General features: G+C 30.5%; 1 protein-coding gene across 2 annotated transcripts in view; it reads right to left on the bottom strand.

The window, feature by feature from the left end:
• LOC134721304 (nuclear factor of activated T-cells 5-like) overlaps positions 1 to 21,712 on the bottom strand; it is a 42,107-nt gene that overhangs the window by 8,670 nt on the left and 11,725 nt on the right. Inside the window, exons 4-12 of one of the 2 annotated variants that reach the window (XM_063584190.1) lie at positions 19,981 to 20,230; positions 17,005 to 17,195; positions 14,912 to 15,084; positions 13,815 to 14,008; positions 12,867 to 12,990; positions 6,742 to 6,834; positions 5,987 to 6,118; positions 4,974 to 5,129; positions 885 to 2,516 (exon numbers count right to left, since the gene is read on the bottom strand). In XM_063584190.1, the coding sequence (XP_063440260.1) occupies positions 885 to 2,516; positions 4,974 to 5,129; positions 5,987 to 6,118; positions 6,742 to 6,834; positions 12,867 to 12,990; positions 13,815 to 14,008; positions 14,912 to 15,084; positions 17,005 to 17,195; positions 19,981 to 20,230 (2,945 nt within the window). The remainder of the gene's footprint in view (positions 1 to 884; positions 2,517 to 4,973; positions 5,130 to 5,986; positions 6,119 to 6,741; positions 6,835 to 12,866; positions 12,991 to 13,814; positions 14,009 to 14,911; positions 15,085 to 17,004; positions 17,196 to 19,980; positions 20,231 to 21,712) is intronic. The other variant, XM_063584191.1, reaches the window with a different exon arrangement.

The following is a 21,712-nucleotide window of genomic DNA, read 5'->3' as shown; positions in this document are numbered from 1 at the left end:
TTCATACAGAGTTTTGTCACACTACTCAAGAATCCTCAAATTCCCATAACTCCAGTAAAAATTGTCAAAGCAGAAAGTTCATGCAATAGCATTAACTACACATGATGACACACAACCCTACCAAGTATGTGAGCTATCTGTAAAACTGACTCTGGGGAGATTCTTTTACAAAATGTCAATGTTACAATACTCCACAAAAATGGTAAAAAAATCAAACTGACTCTAAATAGAACGAAAAATAAACCCACCAAGTATAAAAGCTCTTTAGGAAATGATGTATTTCAGATTGATGGGAAGGACAAATGGACCTTTACTATATTCACCACAGCACAACAATAGGGAACCAAAAAAAAAAAAAACAAACTTGAAAATATATTTGCTTCATTAATGTGCATGTGTCTACATAGATTTTCCCGTTTGAATGGTTTTACACTAGTTATTTTGGGGCCCTTTTATATAGCTTGTTGTTTGGTGTGAGCCAAGGCTCCATGTTGAAGGCCGAACATTGACCTATATTGGTTTACTTTTTTAAATTGTCACTTGGATGCAGACTTATCTCATTGGCACTCATACCACTTCTTCTTATATCTATTTACAGTAAATTCAGCAATTCTTTTATCTATTAAGGGACATTGCTGTGAAATTGATATATGGACTAGGCACTGTTAAATACAATTAAAGAAATAACTTTGCATTTACAAAGAATATAACTTAAGAACAGAGATCATGACCAAATTTGAACTGTTTGGTGGTAATTAGCATTTTGTATAAAGTTTAACTACATTGGTTGAGGTAACACAGAGCATGACAGTGCTGAAACTAATTTTGCCTAGCATAAGGACCCTGAAAGAATAATTTTGGGGACTACAATAAATAATGTATACCATTTGTTGTCTGTTGAGAATTCTGTGCTTGCTGAGCTTGTTGTTGTACTTGCTGGGCCATGGCTTGTAGTCGTAAGCTATCTAGTTGTTGAACGTCTGGTATGACATTTCCAGAATTTATAGTTTGCGGTTCAGACACTTCAGGCTTCTTGTCAACTAAACCCTGACTTAATATATGATGAAGAAGACCCTGATTAGAGATCTGAACTCTGGGTTGGGGATAAGGAGAAGATATAGATTGTTGTAGTGCTGTTGTTGGTATGTTCAGTGTACTAGGACTTGATTGTATACCAGTAAATAAAGCTGGCTGAATTCTAGGAGCAGATGAATACATCACATTACTTGTACTCTGTGAACTGTAAGGAACCTGATTTGTCACAGATGTGGTTGAATTCGTAGATTTTGTCAATAATTGTTGTAGTAATCTCATAGCTACATCAGAATAACCACTTTGTTGTCCTGTATTATCAGCAGAGGCTACTGACACAGTATTGGTGTTCACATTACTAGGTGTTGATAAACTATCATAGCCTTGTCCAGTTTTCAAGTTACTTGTATTAACTGATGTGTCACTGTTTGTAAATCCTTGCAGAACATTAATTTGTTCTGCTTGTCTAGTATTCACATAATAACTTGGTACATTCTGTTCTGAAGTATTAACAGTAAACCCTGGTGTAAATACTTCATGATTTGACATATGCTGAGCCATTACAACGTTCTCTTTCTGTTGTGGGACATTACTCAAATTAGAAAATCCTTGTAATTGTGTGTTATTCTGAATATCTTGAAATCCTTGTAACACTTGTGCACTGTTTTGAATATTACTTACAGTTGGTGTAGTACTAAAATTGACACAGATAACATTTTGTTGAATGTTTTGTTGCAAATCTGGACTATTTGTAAGAGTTTGACCATTTCCAAGAGTTTGAAGCAATGAATCATTACTACTAAGAGTTCGCTGTAAGTTTTGACTACTTCCAAAGGTCTGTTGTAAGTTTTGGTCACTTCCAAAGGTCTGTTGTAAATTTTGGTGACTTCCAATGGTCTGTTGTAAATTTTGGTCACTTCCAAGGGTCTGATGTAAATTTTGGTCACTTCCAAGGGTCTGATGTAAATTTTGGTTATTTCCAGAACTCTGTGGTATGTTTTGACAGTTATTAAGGTCAGAATGAAAATTTGAAATAATTTCCGTATTATTTTGACTAGATATAAATTCATGCTGGTTGTTAGCATTACCTATAATTTGTTCAAATGTTTTATCTGATTCAGTGCTGGTCATTACTTTGTCTGAATCAGATTGTTCCAGTTTAGGTGACTTTACTTCGGAATCATTAACTACATAAACACTGGTATTTTCATAACTTTGAGGTTGATTATTGGGTAAGCTGTTGAACATCATACCACTAAAACCTTGTGGGCTTGACAGAGCATTAACCAATGGAGAATTAACAGGTTGTTGTGGAGATGTCACTTCACTATGTTGCTGTACAGTGCTTGCATTTGTAAGATTGGTAGTCTGGTTACTGTTAGCTACTGAAATGTTCACATTCATTACATTTGATGTTGGAAATGATGACTGACAGGATATCTGGGTAGGATTACTCAGCATTTCTTGAAGGGTCAAGGGTTTATCTGAAAATAAAGATCAAGATATGCTCAAAATGGATTCTCATTTTGTGACACATTTTTTTTTGGTTCAGAGAAATTAGCCAATTCTGAACTTTTTAATTGTGTTTAAAAATTGATCCAGAATATAGAAAACTGACTGTAGCTATAGGAGCATCTGCTTTGCTTTTCTTTGATTGGAATAATGTGAAGATTATTGTATCATTTTATTAATTAACAAAAGTTTTGTAGCAATTAGACTAATGCCTGATTTTCCAAATTTTTTCCTCAATGTATTTATCAAATGTTAAGTTTTAGTAGAGGATATGCTTGATACTTTACGGTAGATCATCAACCACTTATGTAAAAGGAATCCTAAATGTATCATTATAACAACATTTAGTAGTCATTTCCTATTTATTGTATAAACAGGGTCAGTCATATTTCAGGTATTGCAGGTAAACATGGTCATCACCACAATAAATGACCTACTACAATTAGAGGAACCCTGATCACTCATTTAATATTTGTTGATAAACATAATTGCTATCTAAGTAAAATATAGGGGGATGCCTACAAGAACTATAAGTTTAGGTCTGTGTGTAACTTGTGATAAATGTCATGCTGTGTTAGAACTAATCTGGAAAAGTGACAAAACATGGATGAGTGGTGCAGTATCAACATGCAAGTAGCTAAATGACAAATATTAACTGCAAATTATACAATTTCATTCACTCTATTAAAAATATGTACCCAAACTGGGGTTCTAACATGCATACAATAATTTGTTGCGATGACATTTAATGGTCACATTTTCATGCTTCTCTGTTAAATCATCCATGTAATGTTTTAGTTGGTTAAAAATTGACATGTTTATGAATAATAAAAGATGAAATTGTTCTTTGAGTTAAAAATCTACACTGTGAAAGAAAGAAATAAAGAAGGTTAGATGTACATGACTTTACAAAACAATGATGTATTAGAAAGTAACCAATTGATCAAAAGAAAGAGTAATTTGAGTGTAATTCCTGGCTTTGACAATTACTGGTTGTATCATTCAGTCGTCATTAGTTCTAGAGTTTGTGAATGTATTGATGATAATGATGATACATGAATTACTACACATATACTTGTTTCTGTTACTAACAACTTTTGTAGTGTTCAATGAGGTTCTTAAAAAAACATTTTAAACCAGTTTTGATTCAAAATAATGACATCATTCATGAAAGCAGTTGCTAATACTGTTGTACATGACTTAGAATGACTGCCTTAACATTTGGGTGATTATTTACATTTGTGTGTTATCAAGGTTTTAAAATTTGATAAAATATCTGAACATTTGGGTGATTTATTCATTTGGGTGATATCAAGGTTGTATTATATGTAAAATATGAGCAAAATGTGTAAGATAACAAGGTTTTAAATTATGAGAAAAATACATTACATATGGGTGATTCATTACATGTGTATGATTTCAAGTTTTCAAATTATGAGCAAATTACTTCAACGAATGGGTGATTCATTACATGTGCAAGATATCAAGGTTTTACACATGAGCAAAAATACGTTAACATATGGGTGATTCATTACATGTGTGAGATATCAAGGTTTTACACATGAGCAAAAATACGTTAACATATGGGTGATTCATTACATGTGTGAGATATCAAGTTTCTACACATGAGCAAAAATACCTTAACACATGGGTGATTCATTACATATGTGAGATATCAAGGTTTTTAAACAATGAGAAAACCATGTTAACATGTGGGTGATTAAAAATGTCAAAACAATATTTAAACTGCCTAAACTAAATGATTTTTAAGTGAAAAAATTAAAAGCACATATAATTTATGTAGGTAAAAGTGCATGTGTAAACAGGTGTGCAATTTAATAATGGCATCCCAAAGCTTTCAAAAGAATGATTGTCTCAAATATTAGCTGTGATCTATACATAAACTCTAGGATGCTTGATAAAAATGTATTCAGATTTCATTTAATTCATCTTTATTTGAGAACTTTATAACTGTCAAGTCATTATCTGGTTTAAGAAAGGTGAGCTTTAACCATATCAAAGTCTTATCTTAAATGAAGTTAGCTGAAGTTTCACAACCCAAAAGATATATTGTCAGTTAACAGACCTTATATTGTGATCTCTTCACCTTTAAACTTGCAGTTAAGAGTTAAAACATCTATATCCACAAGAAGGTTAAGCTAAATGAAAATTGGATACAAAAGTACCATGGTATCTACAACATTTTGCTTTACAAACAAACATAAGCGTGAATGGAAAGAAAAAATGTGTTCTTGTATCCCTTTTACAACTTTGTTGCCAGGGTGTCATTATTGCCATTTATCTTTTTTCAAACACATATCTTTTTATACATGTTATATATATAGTCTATCTATTCTCTAAATCTCTGGTTTAAACAACACACAAAATTTGGTAGTAACAGAAATATAATTTGTAGTATTTTATTATACCATCCAAAGATTTCAGAATGGAGTTGAGGTCTGATGTATTCAGACTGATTGGTTCTGTGTTGTTGTGTGGATTTGTAAAATGACCATTATCATGTTGTTCTGTATTAGTTTTTGTTTCTTGTAAAAATATCGGCTGTTCCTCATGTCCAGGTTCAACTAAAAATAGAGGTCACATGTACAATCAGTCCTAACACATACATTCTTTTTCAACTAGAAACATGATTTTTGAGTTAAAGAATGTTCAAATTGTCCCTTTCAAAGTTTAGGTCTTAAATAAATGAACCATAGTATTTCAATGTGGCATCACCAAACCACTTTACTATGTGTATTAATGTCGATGTGAGATTTCACAATATGTATAAAATTATCAAAAAAATTATAAATATTGTTTACTCCAACTTTGATAATACTTTTAGTATTTCACCAAATCAATTGAAATATTTCAATGATTATAAAGAAAACAAACAGTAAGATCATTGAGTAAAACACAAAGAACTACATTTAAAATACAAGAATAAGCTTGTAAAATACTACTTGTAAGATTTCTGAAAGGTCCAGTGTTCCCCTGCTATGTTACCAAAGGGCTATAATTCTGTCAACTCACTAAACTCTGTGCTATATTTTTCACAGTATCTTTAAATAATGATATATTCAAACAAAAGCAGTTTTTAAATGTATGTATAAATATGTTGTATAACCATGTAACTATTTTCCAGAAGAGAACACTGCACATACTTGTAACAGAGTTCTTGAAAAAGAAGTGGTCCAAATGTTTTAAACTCCAAATTTTGCAAGAACTGACAAAATTTGGTTAATGTGTAATACTAGTGAGGATCAGCAGATTTTCTTCAACAACTACCAGAAAAAAATATAATTTGAGAACTCTATATCCCATTATGACATGCCCTATACTTTGTTATGCTTGCAATTTTCATACATTTCCTTAGGACATCTAATGATATATTCCACATGCAAATAAGACATGATACAACATACTATAAAGCACAACTTACCTGGTTTTTGGTCTGAGGTATGATGATCAACCTGCATACTTGTGACTCCTGGAACGGTCCCATCGGGTAACAGGAATTTACCATGACTGGTGGCCAAACTTTCTTGTAGTTGCTGGTTCAACCTTAAAGCTTCTGTAAATAATATGAACAAATTTTGGTTCTCTTCCAATTGAAAGATGATGTCTGTGAATTTAAAGTATTTGTACTTATGTTATAACCTTTGTTTAGTTGAGACTTTAGTATTCCAGTGGTTGAGTGCTTATCTAATTGCTGCATTTTATGAGTTTTATTCCTAGATTCCTATTAAAACATACTTTTTTGCTGCTTCTCTGCATAACAGTTAATATTAGCAATAGCTGACAGGTTTAGAATTTGTCCCTTGTTGAATAAATTATTTTACTTGAACTGATACATAAGGGTATAAAGCATGCTAAAATCTGGCTCAGCAAGTTGGTCTAGTACAAAGCTTTATTTTCATATTACATTAATGTGTTCTAGTTCTAAATATTCTTTAAATATTTTCTTCTGATTTTGAAATATCCATCTATCTTTTGTGGTTATCAACATATTAAATTTAAGGCTCAATCAGATGCATTTCAGAAAGTTTGACTAATTTCAAAGCCCATCTATCTTAGGATTCAATAAGAAATCTTTTCAACAACAATAAAAGTGTTGAAGTTAATACAAGAATGACAACTAAAGAATAGATTTGCAAGAAACAAAATGATACATTTATTCACTATATATCTTCGTACCTGGAGCTATAGTTATATTTAATGGTCCTAGGTTCTGTTGAACAGGCTCTTCTTCATCTGTCTCCATTGGAGTTTCTTGCTTCACTTGAAACACTGGAAATATTCAAATACAAGATTAGATTTGTGTCTCAAAAACCTATGCAGCTGTGTTCACATACAAAACTTTTTGTCATCAAGTAAGGTTCTATCACAAATTTTCAAAATAGTCCATAATTGATGGGAATAATGATGAATTGTTTAAGTTTTGTTATAAGAAAATTGTTTTAAAATCTGCTGTCTTGGTATACCCTGTTTGCACGAAAAAAAAAACCATTTATGTTGGATACTAGAATTTTGCTGATATCCACATAAAAAGAGTATAACAAATGTATAATATGAACATTACACAGTATTTTACTTTAGAAAACAATGAATACAACTTTTAGTTTGCTGAATCCTATTTGAGACAAACTGAACTTTTTATGTGAACACAGGTACTGTAACAAATATCTTATGAATAATTCAGCTACTGTAAATTCAGAAAAAATTATGTGTGCATTTATTATAGTGAATACTTGACCACTGGCAAATAATGAAAATATAAGAAATCTAGTCAATTCAATAACAAACATATTTGAAGAAAAATCACTCTGAAATTATAAAAGCGAGTTTTATTTTTGCAATTTTAGATACTGCCATACATTTCACATTAATAAAACATCATAATAATTTATGAATTTACATTTTACAGTATATAAAAACCTAGTCTTGTGTAACATAAACTAGTGATAAATACACAAAAAATGTATACAGCCAAACTTATCATAACCACCAGTTAAATATGCCAGTAATACCTATACAACCAAACATAACCCCCAGTAAAATATAAAGATGGCTCATTCCCTCCAGAAAAAACTCATCCATGCCTGTTATGTATTAGTTTGGTTTAATAAACATAAAGATTAAAAGACCCTGATGATAAAGTGTTGAAGGAGAGAACCAAATTAACAGTTGCACCTTGTGAGCATAATATAGTCATAACCAATACTTTCAAAAATACTAAAGTCCTATATTTTTTTAACGAACAACAACAAAAAACAACTAAAATAGACAAATAGGACAGTTAAAAAATCATAAGAAAACTTAACTTTTATCTCAATCTTTAAGTTGTAAATAGATCATGAAAATTGGCAGTAGCAAGGTTGAAACATTCTCTTTTAAAAATTAAATACAAAAGGCACAACCAACCTTAATTAAAATCAGTAGCTCTTTTCACAAAAAATCTTCAGTGTAAAATTTATCGTAAGTATAAAATATTCCTTGACAATTAAACTAAATATTTTTATCGTAAGATTAATTTTGCACTTAAGATTTTTTTGTGAAAAAGGCTACTGGTCCCCTGTGGCCACTTGCACAACATTGTTATTCCAGACAAAAATAACTGAAAATGTAGTGGACAACTATAGGGTAGTGCAGGCTGGAATAACACTGTTGATGGTTGATTAACTGATTATGATATATTAACTTCTTTAAATAAGTAAAAAATTCTACATATAAACGGATATCTAATTCAAAGCAACCTCAGTTTAGAATTCACATAGAGCTTTTGCTGAAAAATGAGAGACTAACTAGGAGAAGCATCTAAGGTTAGAATTTTTGATTTATCTACTGTTTAATTTACTAGACAATCAAATATGACAAAGTTAAGCAGTGAACAGTCAGTCAGATGGACATATATCTATAACCTAATTAATGTAGTATCTATGTATAAATGCACATTAAAGGTGAACAAATATTGTAATGAACTATTGATATTCTAAAATTTGAAAGTAATATCATTAGCAATTACAACATTCAGAACACTATAATGTTTATTATCAAAAACAATAAAGAACTTGTCAGGAAAAATAAACAAATCACACATACAACTAAAACATGTAAGGTGAAATTCTGGTATAAACTAAACTAAATTATCAGACATACAAAATATAATAAAAAACATACATACAACTGTTAGCTAATATTCTTCTCTTAAATCTTAATTTTGGTGACCCCATTAATATCATTATAATCAAATGAGTGCACACTTTATTAAGTGACATTATCATGATTATGAAATACTGTTTACCTATTCATAATAATTTGTGGATACCACTTTTTCATGGATTTCTTGGTTACAGAACCACAAATTCAAATCTTCAATGAACTACAAATTTCAATAAAATAATATTCAAATTTTTGCAAAACCCAACATTAAACATCCACAAAAACTGGTACCAAATGAAAAATAAATGAATCCACAGTATATCAAAATCCAAAGAACTGTATGTCAATTTAACTGACTGTTGTTTACCTAATACTTTGAACATGCAGGTGTCAAAGCCCTGATTTCACCCCTGGACGTCATATTCTAATGCTGGAAATTGCTAAATTTAGAACATAACACGATTGCTACATGGTAGCCAAATGTCCCCCGCCAGCAAAATAAAGATGGGACATAACTCAAATAAAGATAACCATTATAACACTGTTTGCGATATTAAATCCTCTAACTTTTTCTATTCTAAAAATTTAAAGCTAAAAGTATGTATAATGTTACATTCTTTATAAAAAATAGGGAAGGTAGGTAGGCAATTTTTATTTCTTTTCTTATTTTTATGTTTTAAAGGTGTGATGTTCGAGGAAGTTGTCACTAAAAATGAACTAGATAAACTTTTTGCAATAACATACCAACAAAAAGTTAGCAATAAACAGATTTCTTTTAGGGAAAAATGTACTTTATTTTAGAATTTTAATGTTCCTTGGCACCTCCTCCCAGACTGTTTTGCGGCGGGGGACAAATATGTTAAAAATACTATCACTGTATAATTACTGTATAATATTTTCAAGATATACCAACACAATGGTTGCCATGTTGCTAGGATAGACAACCCACCCTTTTATATAACTGAGAGTACAGTTTAACCACCTGAGGATGGCTGCTGTCAACCTTTAGACTTTGACCCAAGGTCACTGGGTCACTATCATCTTTCTTTCTGGGTGTTTCTGAGGGTAAATCATAGCACATGTTAGCAAATTCCCTCCCAACAATCTGGTTTATGTATAAAGAGGAATGGTCAGTACATGACTAAACAGCTGATGTCCGAGGTTTATTTTTGTACCAATACTTGATGTCAAATTTATGTGTATTGAGATTACAATCAAATATTTCAACAAAGTTAGACCTATAGTTAACAACATGAAAGACCATGTCTAGATCTCCTAACATCAAATACTGGTAAGATCCCTACCCATTATTTCATCCAACACTTAATCCCAATAAAACCTCAGACATTGCTGTTTCGAAATTCAAAATCTGTTTACCAAAATTTAACAGTACATTTATTAAGATAATTATGAAATAAAAAGTTCTTTGCAATATTTTCGTTGATTTTGTATAATTTTCTTTTTCATGACTGACCAATGCAGTTACATAAATTGAACTAAAGAATGGAATTTTTACAATACCTTGCAACGATGACCTCTGTTTTTCTTCACGTAATGCAATTTTGTTTAAGTCGAGATGAAAGCATCCTTAATCACAAGCACAAAAACAATTTTCCTCCCAAATATTGTATTTCTTGAAATTTCAAAAATATCATTTTGATTGGCTCTTTTAACTGCTTCTTACAAGTATTGCATTTGGTTAAATATAGGAATCTATTTAATTTATTCAACAAAATGAAAATTTCAAAGTATCAGCAAACAGGAAGTTAGTATCTGATAGATCTAAAAATGTCCTCTTAAGTTACAACTCAAAAATTTCAAGCTACCAACCAAATATAAAGCGATTCTATTCTGGCAGCAGTTTTGTGAAAATATGTGTTGTATAAATGGATGGATAAAGTAATTGCACTTATATTGCCAAAATTGTAGACTAAAAGTGATTAATAGCTTGAGACATGGAATGTACATGGCTATCATTAGATATCATATGTTTACACGTAAAAAAAAAAATCTGTATACACGTAAAAAAAAAATCTGGAACTTGGAACTAAAAATTAAAAAACAGCTGCAAGAAAATTTGGAAAAAGTTTAAAGTTTTTATTAAAAAATATTCTCTTTGTAACAGCAGTTCATAAAATGTCCAAAAATTTTAGATAATAGTTTGAACACCAAAATTCATTCACTAAAAATACTTTACTTACAGTCTGCTGGTACATTTCTACCATCTACTGAATTCATACTCAACAGTTATACAAAAGAAATGTATTTTTTTTAATTTTTGTTACTTCCATACTTGAACTTATTTTTAGTGGAAATAGTGTCTTTTGAGTACTATTTAAAAAAAACTGAATTGTTTTAGTATCAGTTGTAAGTACCAAATAAACAATTGACAAAACTGAATAAAAATAACACTTAAAAACTGTATTGAAAAAAAAATTTGAAAGCGCTGATTTTGCATTTTTTTTTGGAGTATTCAATCAGTTCTGGAACTTTAATGGCTTAATAAGAACTTGCAGTAAAATAAGATCTAACTTTTGAAGCAAGTTTAAAGAGCATAAGAGCATCTAAACTCAATTATCTTAATCATATTAGATATCAAGAAATCCTTGAAACTTTAAATTTGGCAGGAAAATGCTGAAACTGAACTACGTTTCATTAAGACATTTATACAATTGTAATGTGCTTGAAAATAGATGCCAATTGGGGATTGTTGGACAAAAATGACTGCATTAACCATTCCTTGTATAACCTAACACATCTGTCTTTTCAAATACCTTAAATTTTTCAAGTGAAAAAAGAAATGCCTATTGTAGATATTTATACAGCCCCAAATTTCTCAAGAGACAGTTTATTGCAGCCATTTTTGTCAACAGAATCGACCCTGATGGCTGTTGCAACCCTAAACAGAGATAAACCAAAAGTTCTCATCAAAAACACATCTACCCTGTGTTTTAATGGAAGTTTTCACACATATCCCACAATATTTATAAGACATTTCTGATAAAAACAACCAGCAAAGAACAGAACTTTTTTGATGACCTCAAACCTTAGTTGAAAACCCACCTAATTTGTGATGGTTTTATTCAAAGTTTTAGAATCTAAAAGACCATGGGTAATTTCAAATTGTTTTGGCGTACATGTTTACCCAGAATGCATAGATCCTGAAACTGTGAATTCTTACATACCATTAAAAGGAGGTGTTAATGTTATGTACATCACCTTAATGCTAATAGAGATATTCAGTAGCATTAAAACAATACCAAATTTTAATGCACATGCACATGTTCTTTAAATGGCATAAGAAAGCTATGTGAATACTGTAATGTTTGGGTATCATAAAAGTTCTATTTTTGTTAAGCTTTTTTCACTGGTTTATATTAATCATGGGATATTTGTAATTCAATCTACGGACCACCATTTAAACACAGATATATGTTAACATTTTTTCATGAATTTATAAATTTATTTATTGACTTAGGAAGTCCTACAGTCATGACATTGGACAATATACCGGTATATTAAAATGACAATGTATGTCACAGACAGGTCCCACTATTGCAAACAGCTATCACTAAACATCCTTGATACAGTGAGTGTATGTGAGATGTGTAAAGGAGCAGTCGTCTCATGTTGGCATCAGCAATTAAAAGTGTGTAGGTAATAATTTAGCCTGCATATGGCATCACACAACATGCATATTGAAGCCAGTCTAATTTATAACATGGTTAAACATAGTCAATGGTTTCATTCTAAAACAAACAAGGGAGTCCATTCAATTTTGGGCAGGGGACCATATGCAGGGATTTCAAATTCAGGTCACTTCTACCAACATGAGACACATGGAAAATATTTACATAAAATAAAACATTTAATTTTAATAAACAGTATGTAGAAAAAGAAATTATTACAAATTCAGATAATTTACAGTAAGACGAAATTGATTTCTTGAAAAATGCCAGCAACTTCACAGCTGGTACACTAATGAATTTGGTCAAAATGATTTAAATATGAATCCATCACAATTCAACATTTACTTGAAAATGAACTTAAAATTTACCAATAAACAAATTAAGAAATAGCACTCACTTTATGAAGGATGTTTTAAGGCCAACAGTAGGTAATGATTTGTTTAAATTGTTGTATGATAGAACTTATCTTACCTGGTGTATATGTAAAGGTCTGGGGCTCGCTTTGCTTACCACTACATCTGACCACTACCTGCACTGTTATTTTGTTAGCTACACTTGTGTCACTATACGGAGGAACTGTACAAACCAAATGAGTCTGAAATGTATATATACCAAATAAAGAATTGACACAGAGATAGGGCTCGCCTGCATATAATTTTGATAGTATAATAGAAATGTTGTAATTCAAACGAAGTCAAAAATCTGTAATTCCATGAATTCAGTGGTTATCTGTTGTTGCTGTCAATTATATCAGTTTATGTTTATTATTTTGTCATAAATCAGGTCATTTGTTTTTCTCTTGTTAAAATTCTTTCATATTTTGGCATATCAGAACCCTCTATAGCAGACTATATGGTATGGTTTTTGCTCATTTTTTGAAGGCTAAAATTTTAATCTATGACCTATATGCAATTGGTGAAAATCCATGTTATTTGCAATTTTTATAGTTGTATCCTTGTCATACATGTAGAAGATTATCAAGATATATGTGTAATACACTTATATGATACAGAAAAGAAATAATATATATATCATCCCAAAAATTGAAATTGGACTCTCATTACTTATGTTTTTTTGTCCCTTAGAAAGAAATTTATTGCCAAGTTTATATGATTGCAAAAATTGCTTCTGTTACGTTTTGCAAAAAGAATAAATTGCTTCACTGAGCGCAGCTAGAATCGACCCCAAAGGTCCAAGCTGGAACAGTAGGGACAAAAATAAATGAAAAATATTCTTTTTAATTTCTGAAATATGAAATAACAAAAAAATGCCCCCCACCCCCCTCAATAATCTCAATTCAAATTTCCAATGAAGTTTCTCATTGAATATTGTTCCACAATCACAATGAAAATTCACACATAATATTATTTTAATCTATAGTATAGTACATCAAGTAGGAATTGTATCCATGATACATACTGGTTGAAAAAAATCCTTGTCTAATTCTGATTCTTTTTCCCAGACAACTGGACCATCTTCACCATTCAATTCTTGGAAAAAAACCTTAGTCCCCTTCATGAAATTCTTTCCAATCATGATCATTTCAGCATTCCCATTGACAGTACATTCTCTAGAGCTCATTTTACAAATCTCTGGTTGTCCTATAGGCTGAGCTGTAAATATAATGTTGGTGGTAAAATTAAACAGTTTATCCCAAGACTACATTGAATTTTCATTTGTTTTCTTATAACTAGGACATACATCATACAATTTTGTTAATACAGATATAATAGCTCATGCTAATGGTTAATTTTGTAATGTGGCAAAAGCTTTACCATGTTTACACCTTCATTCCAACATTTTCTTCAAAATTTTGAAACCATTTTTTACACTGTAACTTCATTGCCCTTTTTGCAGACTTTTTTTATCTAAGTATATCTTTTCTGAGGCTTTAAATTGATACGGTCGAGTGGTTTATTTTTCTGCAGAATCTAAAGAGGTACTTTGGTTCACAAAGGGTCAATATTGGCTCTATTATTGCATAATATTTGAGTTTGGCAACTTTCATTGACATTTGTATACAAAATGTGAAAAAAACATGAGACAAATGTAAAATCAAAAAGCTCAGACACAGTGCATCAGTAATGATGTAATTGTAATCTCATGAGAGTGCACTCCTATGATACAAAATATCTTTTTTTTTTTAATTCAGATGTCATTGACCACATGGAAGGTCCCATATAATTTTTCATTATGATGTGTATCTCACCATTATACAAATTTATTTTATCTATTAAAATTTATAGTTTATTTTTTTATCATAAATATTGGTTTTGAGATATTTTTCAAGTCCAATTTTTGGGACAGTTATTGGTCTTCGTTGACCAGCTTATTTTTTTCATTTCTGAGGTAGAACTTTTTTGTAAGTTTTGACTTGCCATTCTTTTATGTTATCCATGATCATGATCTTCCTTTAAGATCAAATTTACACACAGGATTAATTTTCCCAATTAATCTTAGTTGTAAAATTTTGAAGAAAAAAAAAGATATTTAATGAATATCTAAAAATGACTTACTGCAGTTGATTGAACGAGAAGCAATTTGTAATATCTGAATGTTTCCATCAGGTTTCTGAAACTGTACCCTAAAGATCAATCGAGCTTTGGTACTTTTCTTCTTAGCCTTCTGAATACCAACTCGATTTTCAACATCAGCATTTCTAAGCTTTAAAATACCCACATTATCGATTCTGTAAAAAAACAAAAATGTATGTAAACTAAACTATACATATTAAATGCAAAGTTGTGTTTTCTCAATGATAAAATAGTTTCGGAAGAAAAATGCACCTTCTGCTAACATGCTTTACTTGTTTTAATATGGAATCTAAAGATTTTGTTAAGCACCCAATATGACAGCAGCAAACAAGTTAACATGTGAATGTTTCTTATTATCATGATTATGAAAATAAAGTGCTTCCCTGAGTACAGCTGGATACACCTGCAGAGGTCAAACACTGAACAGTTGGGGCAAAAATGGACACAATATTCAAGCTAGATACAAGTCGGAATTTGGATTGTAATTAAATACTTGACATATTATATTCAATTAAAGATTTTTTGCTGTTGTGCAATATAATGTGTTATTATACTTCACGTTAAAATGCCATATTTTGATTGGCTAAGACGAGGGTGTCAATTTACTCTATCACATGGCTGACCGGGTGACAATTTTTTTTAATGTTACCCTCTCGTCTAGACCAATCAGAAATCGATAATTCATAGAACAATGAATTGAATTTACATCAAGGAATTAAATACAATGCTTAAGTTCTACGTTTTGGCTCAGCTTTTATTATCGACTGTTAAAATAAATAAAATAAAACATCTTGCTTGACTTTTTTTTTCTTTTTCTAATGACCGTAACGTTGTTATGAACGTGACGTCATACAAAGTATTTTAAAATAAAAGTAATCTGCAAAAGCCAATAATGACAGGACATTCAGTATAATAAATTAAATAACACATAGCTGAGAGGGTGATATAGAGCAGATTGGAACCCCTCGAAAAAGCATTGTCAACCTTGGCTTCGCCGCGGTTGACAATGTTTTCTCGGGGTACCAATCTGCTCTATCACCCTCTCAGCTATGTGTTATTTATATACTGTTGCACAATTCTTAGTTAATCTGTTGTCAGACTATAAGCAAATAAAATCTTACAACTCAAGCGATCAGAAACGGAAAAAATCTAAAATTTATAAAAATCAAAATGGAGCTTACAATATATATTAACAATATAAACAGATGTAAACAATTTACCAAAATTTCATTCAAAATACTGAAAGCATTTTTGAGTTATTGTCCAAAAACTGTAAAATCCTCCTTTTAAAATGTTTAATAATGAATAAAACCCCATAAATTGGAAACGTATTGTCTAAAATTAATAAAAATCAAACAGGAGCTCATGTCGACAGTAATACACAATTTACCAAAGTGTCTTGCTAATTAATATTGGTGAAATAGTTTTCAAGTTATTGTCTGAAAACTGGAAAAAAAACCTTTTTTAATGAATAAAACCTCAAAACTTGGAAACAGTAAATCCGAAATTTATAGAAAACGAAGGGGGCTAAAGTCAATAGATATAAATAATTCACAAGAGTTTCATGCAAATTGGTGAAAATGTTTTTTAGTCATTTTCAGAAAATGGAAAATCCCCACCTTTTAATGAATAAATCCTCAAAACTCTAAAATGGTACATAGGAAATGTATACTAAACTAAAGAGAGCTCACGTCAATAGATATAAACAATTCACCAAAGTTTCATGCATATTGGTTAAAGCGTTTTTGAATTATTGTCTGACATGTTGGCGACACTTCATGAATATAAAATAAATATTCAATTGACCAAATTAATCCATAAATTGTATTATAGCTTGGAAACTATAAAATTTATGCAAAACCAGTTTTATAAACTGCTATAAAGTTCATGTAAACAGAAAATCTAAAACACTGTAAAAGAAACCAGTGAAATTTTAATAAATGCAGATCTGAAAATAGAATGCATGTAGTAATAATCATGATGTTTTGATTTCTTTGTACATATAAATAGTAACCATTTTCAGTATAAACATTTTTTTAGACACATATCTGTAGTGGTATATGGGAGCGACTTACGAGCAAGTTTTTTCATTGGCTGTGTCCATTTCCATCTCTATAACAATTGTTCCATCTATCTCTCTCTCCTGACATGGAGTAGAATTCTTACCACAAACTTTACAGGCCTGGTAGAAAGCATGAGGCTTTACTCTACCCTGATCATTTCCAATAAATACTTGTAATGTGGCATTCTCTACTTCACCAAATAACTGAAATAGCAAATGTAAACTTTAATATTAAGAATTTGTTTACTTTTTATTTCCAACATTCTAAGCAATTGACAAATCTTAAGTATCATGAGTATGCATGAACTATTTCCACTTTCAATTTAGTTATCAACAATCAACTGTCTTTACAAAAAATGTTGTTGGGTTTAATAATACCGGGTATTCTTTGTACCGTAATTCAGATATGGACCATAATTTGCTATTGGGCTCGTTTCCTATAACTATAGAAAAGTGATAAAATTGTGAATTACTGTAAGAAAAGTTGTAACTACATCTAAAGATGCCATTATTTTTATCAATATACAAGTGTACGCTACTCTTCCCTAGAAAAAAAATTGAAATTAACAAATTTCAAAGATTATACAACCGTATTTTTGTGTTGTTTCTTGCGTTACTTTTCGCTTCCTAAGTGCATAACGCTGACTGATTTATAGATAATCCTCACCAGCAAATTTGTAACTTTTGCTTTCAAATAACAAAGAAGATCAACCAATAAGAATAGTGAGAAGAAAATACCAAGAACTATTAGTATTTCTGTAGCAGGTGTAAGAACACTGTCGTTACTTTGGTTTCCCATTTCGTAACGCAAATTTTAGATGGTGTAATCTGCTTTGTTGTAAAAGAATTCTTTGCAACAATATGCAAATATGAACTCTCGCGAGATGTTCAAACAGGTAAATCAGAGATGATTTACATTCTTGTTTTGTTCTTCGTAATAATTAAGTTAGAAAATGACGTTATCGTTATGCGTTATATTTCACACGAAACAGAAGTCAAGTTATTTATTAAAATTGTTTTTGTCATTGAGTTCTAATCATTTTCGGTCATATGTGAAACATGTGACTAACATGTGATCACACCCTTACAGCCAGATATACAAAAAACTAGGTCTAAACATTGTTTTTGTTTCCATCAGGATGTTAGCAAACATAATCTGTAGACTTGATTCGTCTTGTTTTAAAAGGAAAATACAATTTTCAAAGAGATTGCGCCGGGGGTCTATTATTTTTCCTATGTGCATAATGTTACATACGATCTTGTGTGAAAATAAATGCCCAATGACTTGACAAAATCGATTTCAGATTTGACCGACATTTTAACACACTTGGTTTCCCAATAACGATGTAAAGGGTCCTTGGAAAATTCAATCGAAATTACGTCTCTTATCATGGTGCCGATGTTTGTTGGATTGATTTTGCTTCAGCAGTAAATATTACTGGATATTTTAGGTGAATAAAGATAATTTAATAAAAAATACATGTTAATATACCGTTACACTTGGAATGTACAAAGTTGGTATCTTTGTCACAATTTTTAATTATTTTTTTTTATTCATGTTCTGCAAACACTTTTCAGGAACGCAATAAACTTGTCAAAGGAAAAGTAATCTTTTACCATGCATGACTTGAAAGGAAGTACTTTATTGATTTTAGCCTACTAAAGTAGGTTAAAATGTGGAAACCATGTAGATGGTGTACAGGTCACAAATATCACATGGTGCCTATTTTAAAGATTCTAATTCCAAGTTAAAAGTTTTTTTTCTTTACTGGATTTAAAGAATTTTACATTGCCAATGATTTGGAATAAATTGTATATAACTGGAATTTCAAAACCAAATAAAAATACATTTTTTTGGCTAAAACATCAAGATACAACGATTATGGTATCCTGTATCAATGAAGAAAATATGGAAATTCCTGAATAAATTGTACTAATTGTTTTCAAAACAAGCACATATTTAGGAGTTTTATAATACTGTTACATTTAAGATGGATTTTAAGAAAAAGTATACTGTTCTTATTATTTTAAGCAGATTTTGCAATAAAATAAAACTAAAAAAGTGCTTTTGGTTTCTTATGGTTTCCTGTCGCGTTTAAAAAAAACTTTAATTTAACATTGAAAATAGATTTTAAATATTAACATGAAGCAAGTAACACTAGTAATGGTTTTCATTTATGTCTTTTGAAATATATTGTGCAAAATAAAGAAAATAAAGATTGGTTTCCTGTTAAGTTTCCTGTCACCTAAACGGTGAATCAACATGTATTAATTTTTTCTCGAAAAACTCAATTGTTCCATTAATACTATTCTAACACCAACACAACCCACAGAATAAAAGTTAAAGTTTTAGAACTTATAAAAAAGGATACAAAAAGAAACCAAAAGCCGAATACCAAATTATGGTCCATATTCATTTCGTACATGTTGTGGTTTACAATCAATTTAAAACATCTTTCATATTCAGAATCAAAAGTTGCAACTTTCATTGCTATGGCACTTCAATTAAGGTATATAAAACCATTTCAGTGTTGAACTATTTCCCTCCACAAAAACCTGTTAATTTTTTTACAAAACAGGGTCAGGAATACAAAACAGGAATGAAAGTTGTAATGTCGATACTGTATATTATTGATACAGGTTTAGCATGTTAAGTGGTTTCTGATTTTAATTTTTGACAGTGAGAAAATCAATTCCGGTTTAGCATGTTAAGTGGTTTCTGATTTTAATTTTTGACAGTGAGAAAATCAATTCCAAATTTTGATGTCTATACAAAATGACCAAAATAGCAAGAAAAAACCTTAGAAACCTTTTAAGAGGAAAAGATTTTCTATGTTGACAACAAAAAAAACATGTATCAAGTACACTAATCACTGCTTTAATTATTTATTTATCTTTATTACAAGCACTTATATTTTGGTAAATTCCATATTGGATGTTTCTTCAAAATGTGACCATCAGCCTCAGATCTACAATGCAACTAATTTACCTTTACAGCAGGATTGCCTTCTTGAGAAACATTTTTGATTGCTCCACGACTGCCCTCTGTAAGATACCGAGCTCTGTGTTGTTCTTCAGGCTGTTCCAGTATTCTTAATTCATATTTATCAGTTCTACTGGGATACTGTTGACAGAGACTTGGTTCCTTTAAGTGTCTACCTCTTTGAGATCTTGTAATTGGCGTAACAGGAGCAGTTGTTGAAATTGTAGTTAGAGTTGGTGCTGATATTGCACTTGTTCTAAAACATAATCATAAAATATATATACATGTATATATATGAAAAAGAAGAATTGGTATGATTGCCAATGAGACAACTGTCCACATTAGACCAAAATGACACAGACATTAACAACTATAGGTCAACGTATGGCCTTCAACAATGAACAAAGCCCATGCCGCATAGTCATACATATAGTTATATAAATGTAAGTGATTCTGAAAAATCTTTCTTTAAAACACATGTATTAATCAAAGAGCTGAAGAGCTCTGAGGGAAAAGACGGCCACTGTTTCTATTTTTTGTGGGTATCTTTTGATAGTCTACATACACAAAAAATGAGCAAAAGAACAGTTAGAACCTACAGAAAGGTTGACAATAATGAAACTAATTGTTGTTTATTGTTATTTTATTTCATTAGTCAAGAATTCATCATAGAGACAATTTAGACCAATGATATCTGCACCTTGTAAATCAAAACATTTGATTAAAGTTGGGAGTCAATTATCTAAAATTCAATTGAATTTAATAAATATATTTTAGAATTTTGTGACAGTACTCTTAAGATTTATTTTTTCTCAAGAAAGTGAGGAGTAAAAAATCTATTCAGTTTTAATTTTCCATTAATAAAGTTTCCAGTTACAACTCTCATACAGGGATACATGTACTTATAAAATCCAATATGATTGATACAACATGTACAAGCTGTGTGAAGTTTGTTTCCAGATCCCATATTTGTATATATTTGTAATTTCATGAATAAAGAAACATTTAAAAAAAAAAAAAAAATAATAAAAAAAAAAATTACATTTAATGTGTTGGTACACAAAATTATTTTTTAATTGAAGACTACTTTAATACCATATATACTTAATGTCACATTTTTAGTGTTCAGGTACATCAACTTTCATTTCAGTGGGTAATAACTCATCAATTGAGGTGCTACTGAATTGGAGAAAGATTCTAAAATCATAACTTTACAGACAGTCAGGGGTACTACTTGTACAAGTTTATTTTATTTACTTGAAGAAGTAAAAAAAGATATACATATATAAGTAAATAAATAATGTTCAAATAAGCTCCCCTTAATTTTCTCAAAAATTTACTTGTGTAAGTAAATTTTTCTTACAATCCCACAAAAATACTCAAGTTTTGAGATGTAAAATCATGCCTTTAATGATTTTTCCCAGGTTTGCTCAATTTTTTTTATTAAAGTTCAATGTATCATCTCATTATTTCAACAGAGAAACTGATTGCGCAAAGATCTTAAGTATTTGCGCAAGGCCTTCAAAAATGGTTCCTTGGGGGCTTGTAAATGAGCAGTGTTCTGAAGATAACAGACAAATGGGATTTTCATTGTCTATGAAATTGCACTGAAATGATTAGTAAAGACAGCTGCAAAGAGCAGATAATTCAAAATTCTATTAGAGCAAAGAAATCCAATTCAATAGAAGAAGATACAAGTAAAAAAATCTGATTGTCTAAGGGACATAACTCAGCCAAT

The sequence above is a fragment of the Mytilus trossulus genome, chromosome 6 (genome assembly GCF_036588685.1).
Source record: "Mytilus trossulus isolate FHL-02 chromosome 6, PNRI_Mtr1.1.1.hap1, whole genome shotgun sequence".
Lineage (NCBI taxonomy): Eukaryota > Metazoa > Mollusca > Bivalvia > Mytilida > Mytilidae > Mytilus > Mytilus trossulus.
The sequence above is the reverse complement of the archived record's forward strand: the minus strand, read 5'-3'. Positions and strand labels throughout refer to the sequence as shown.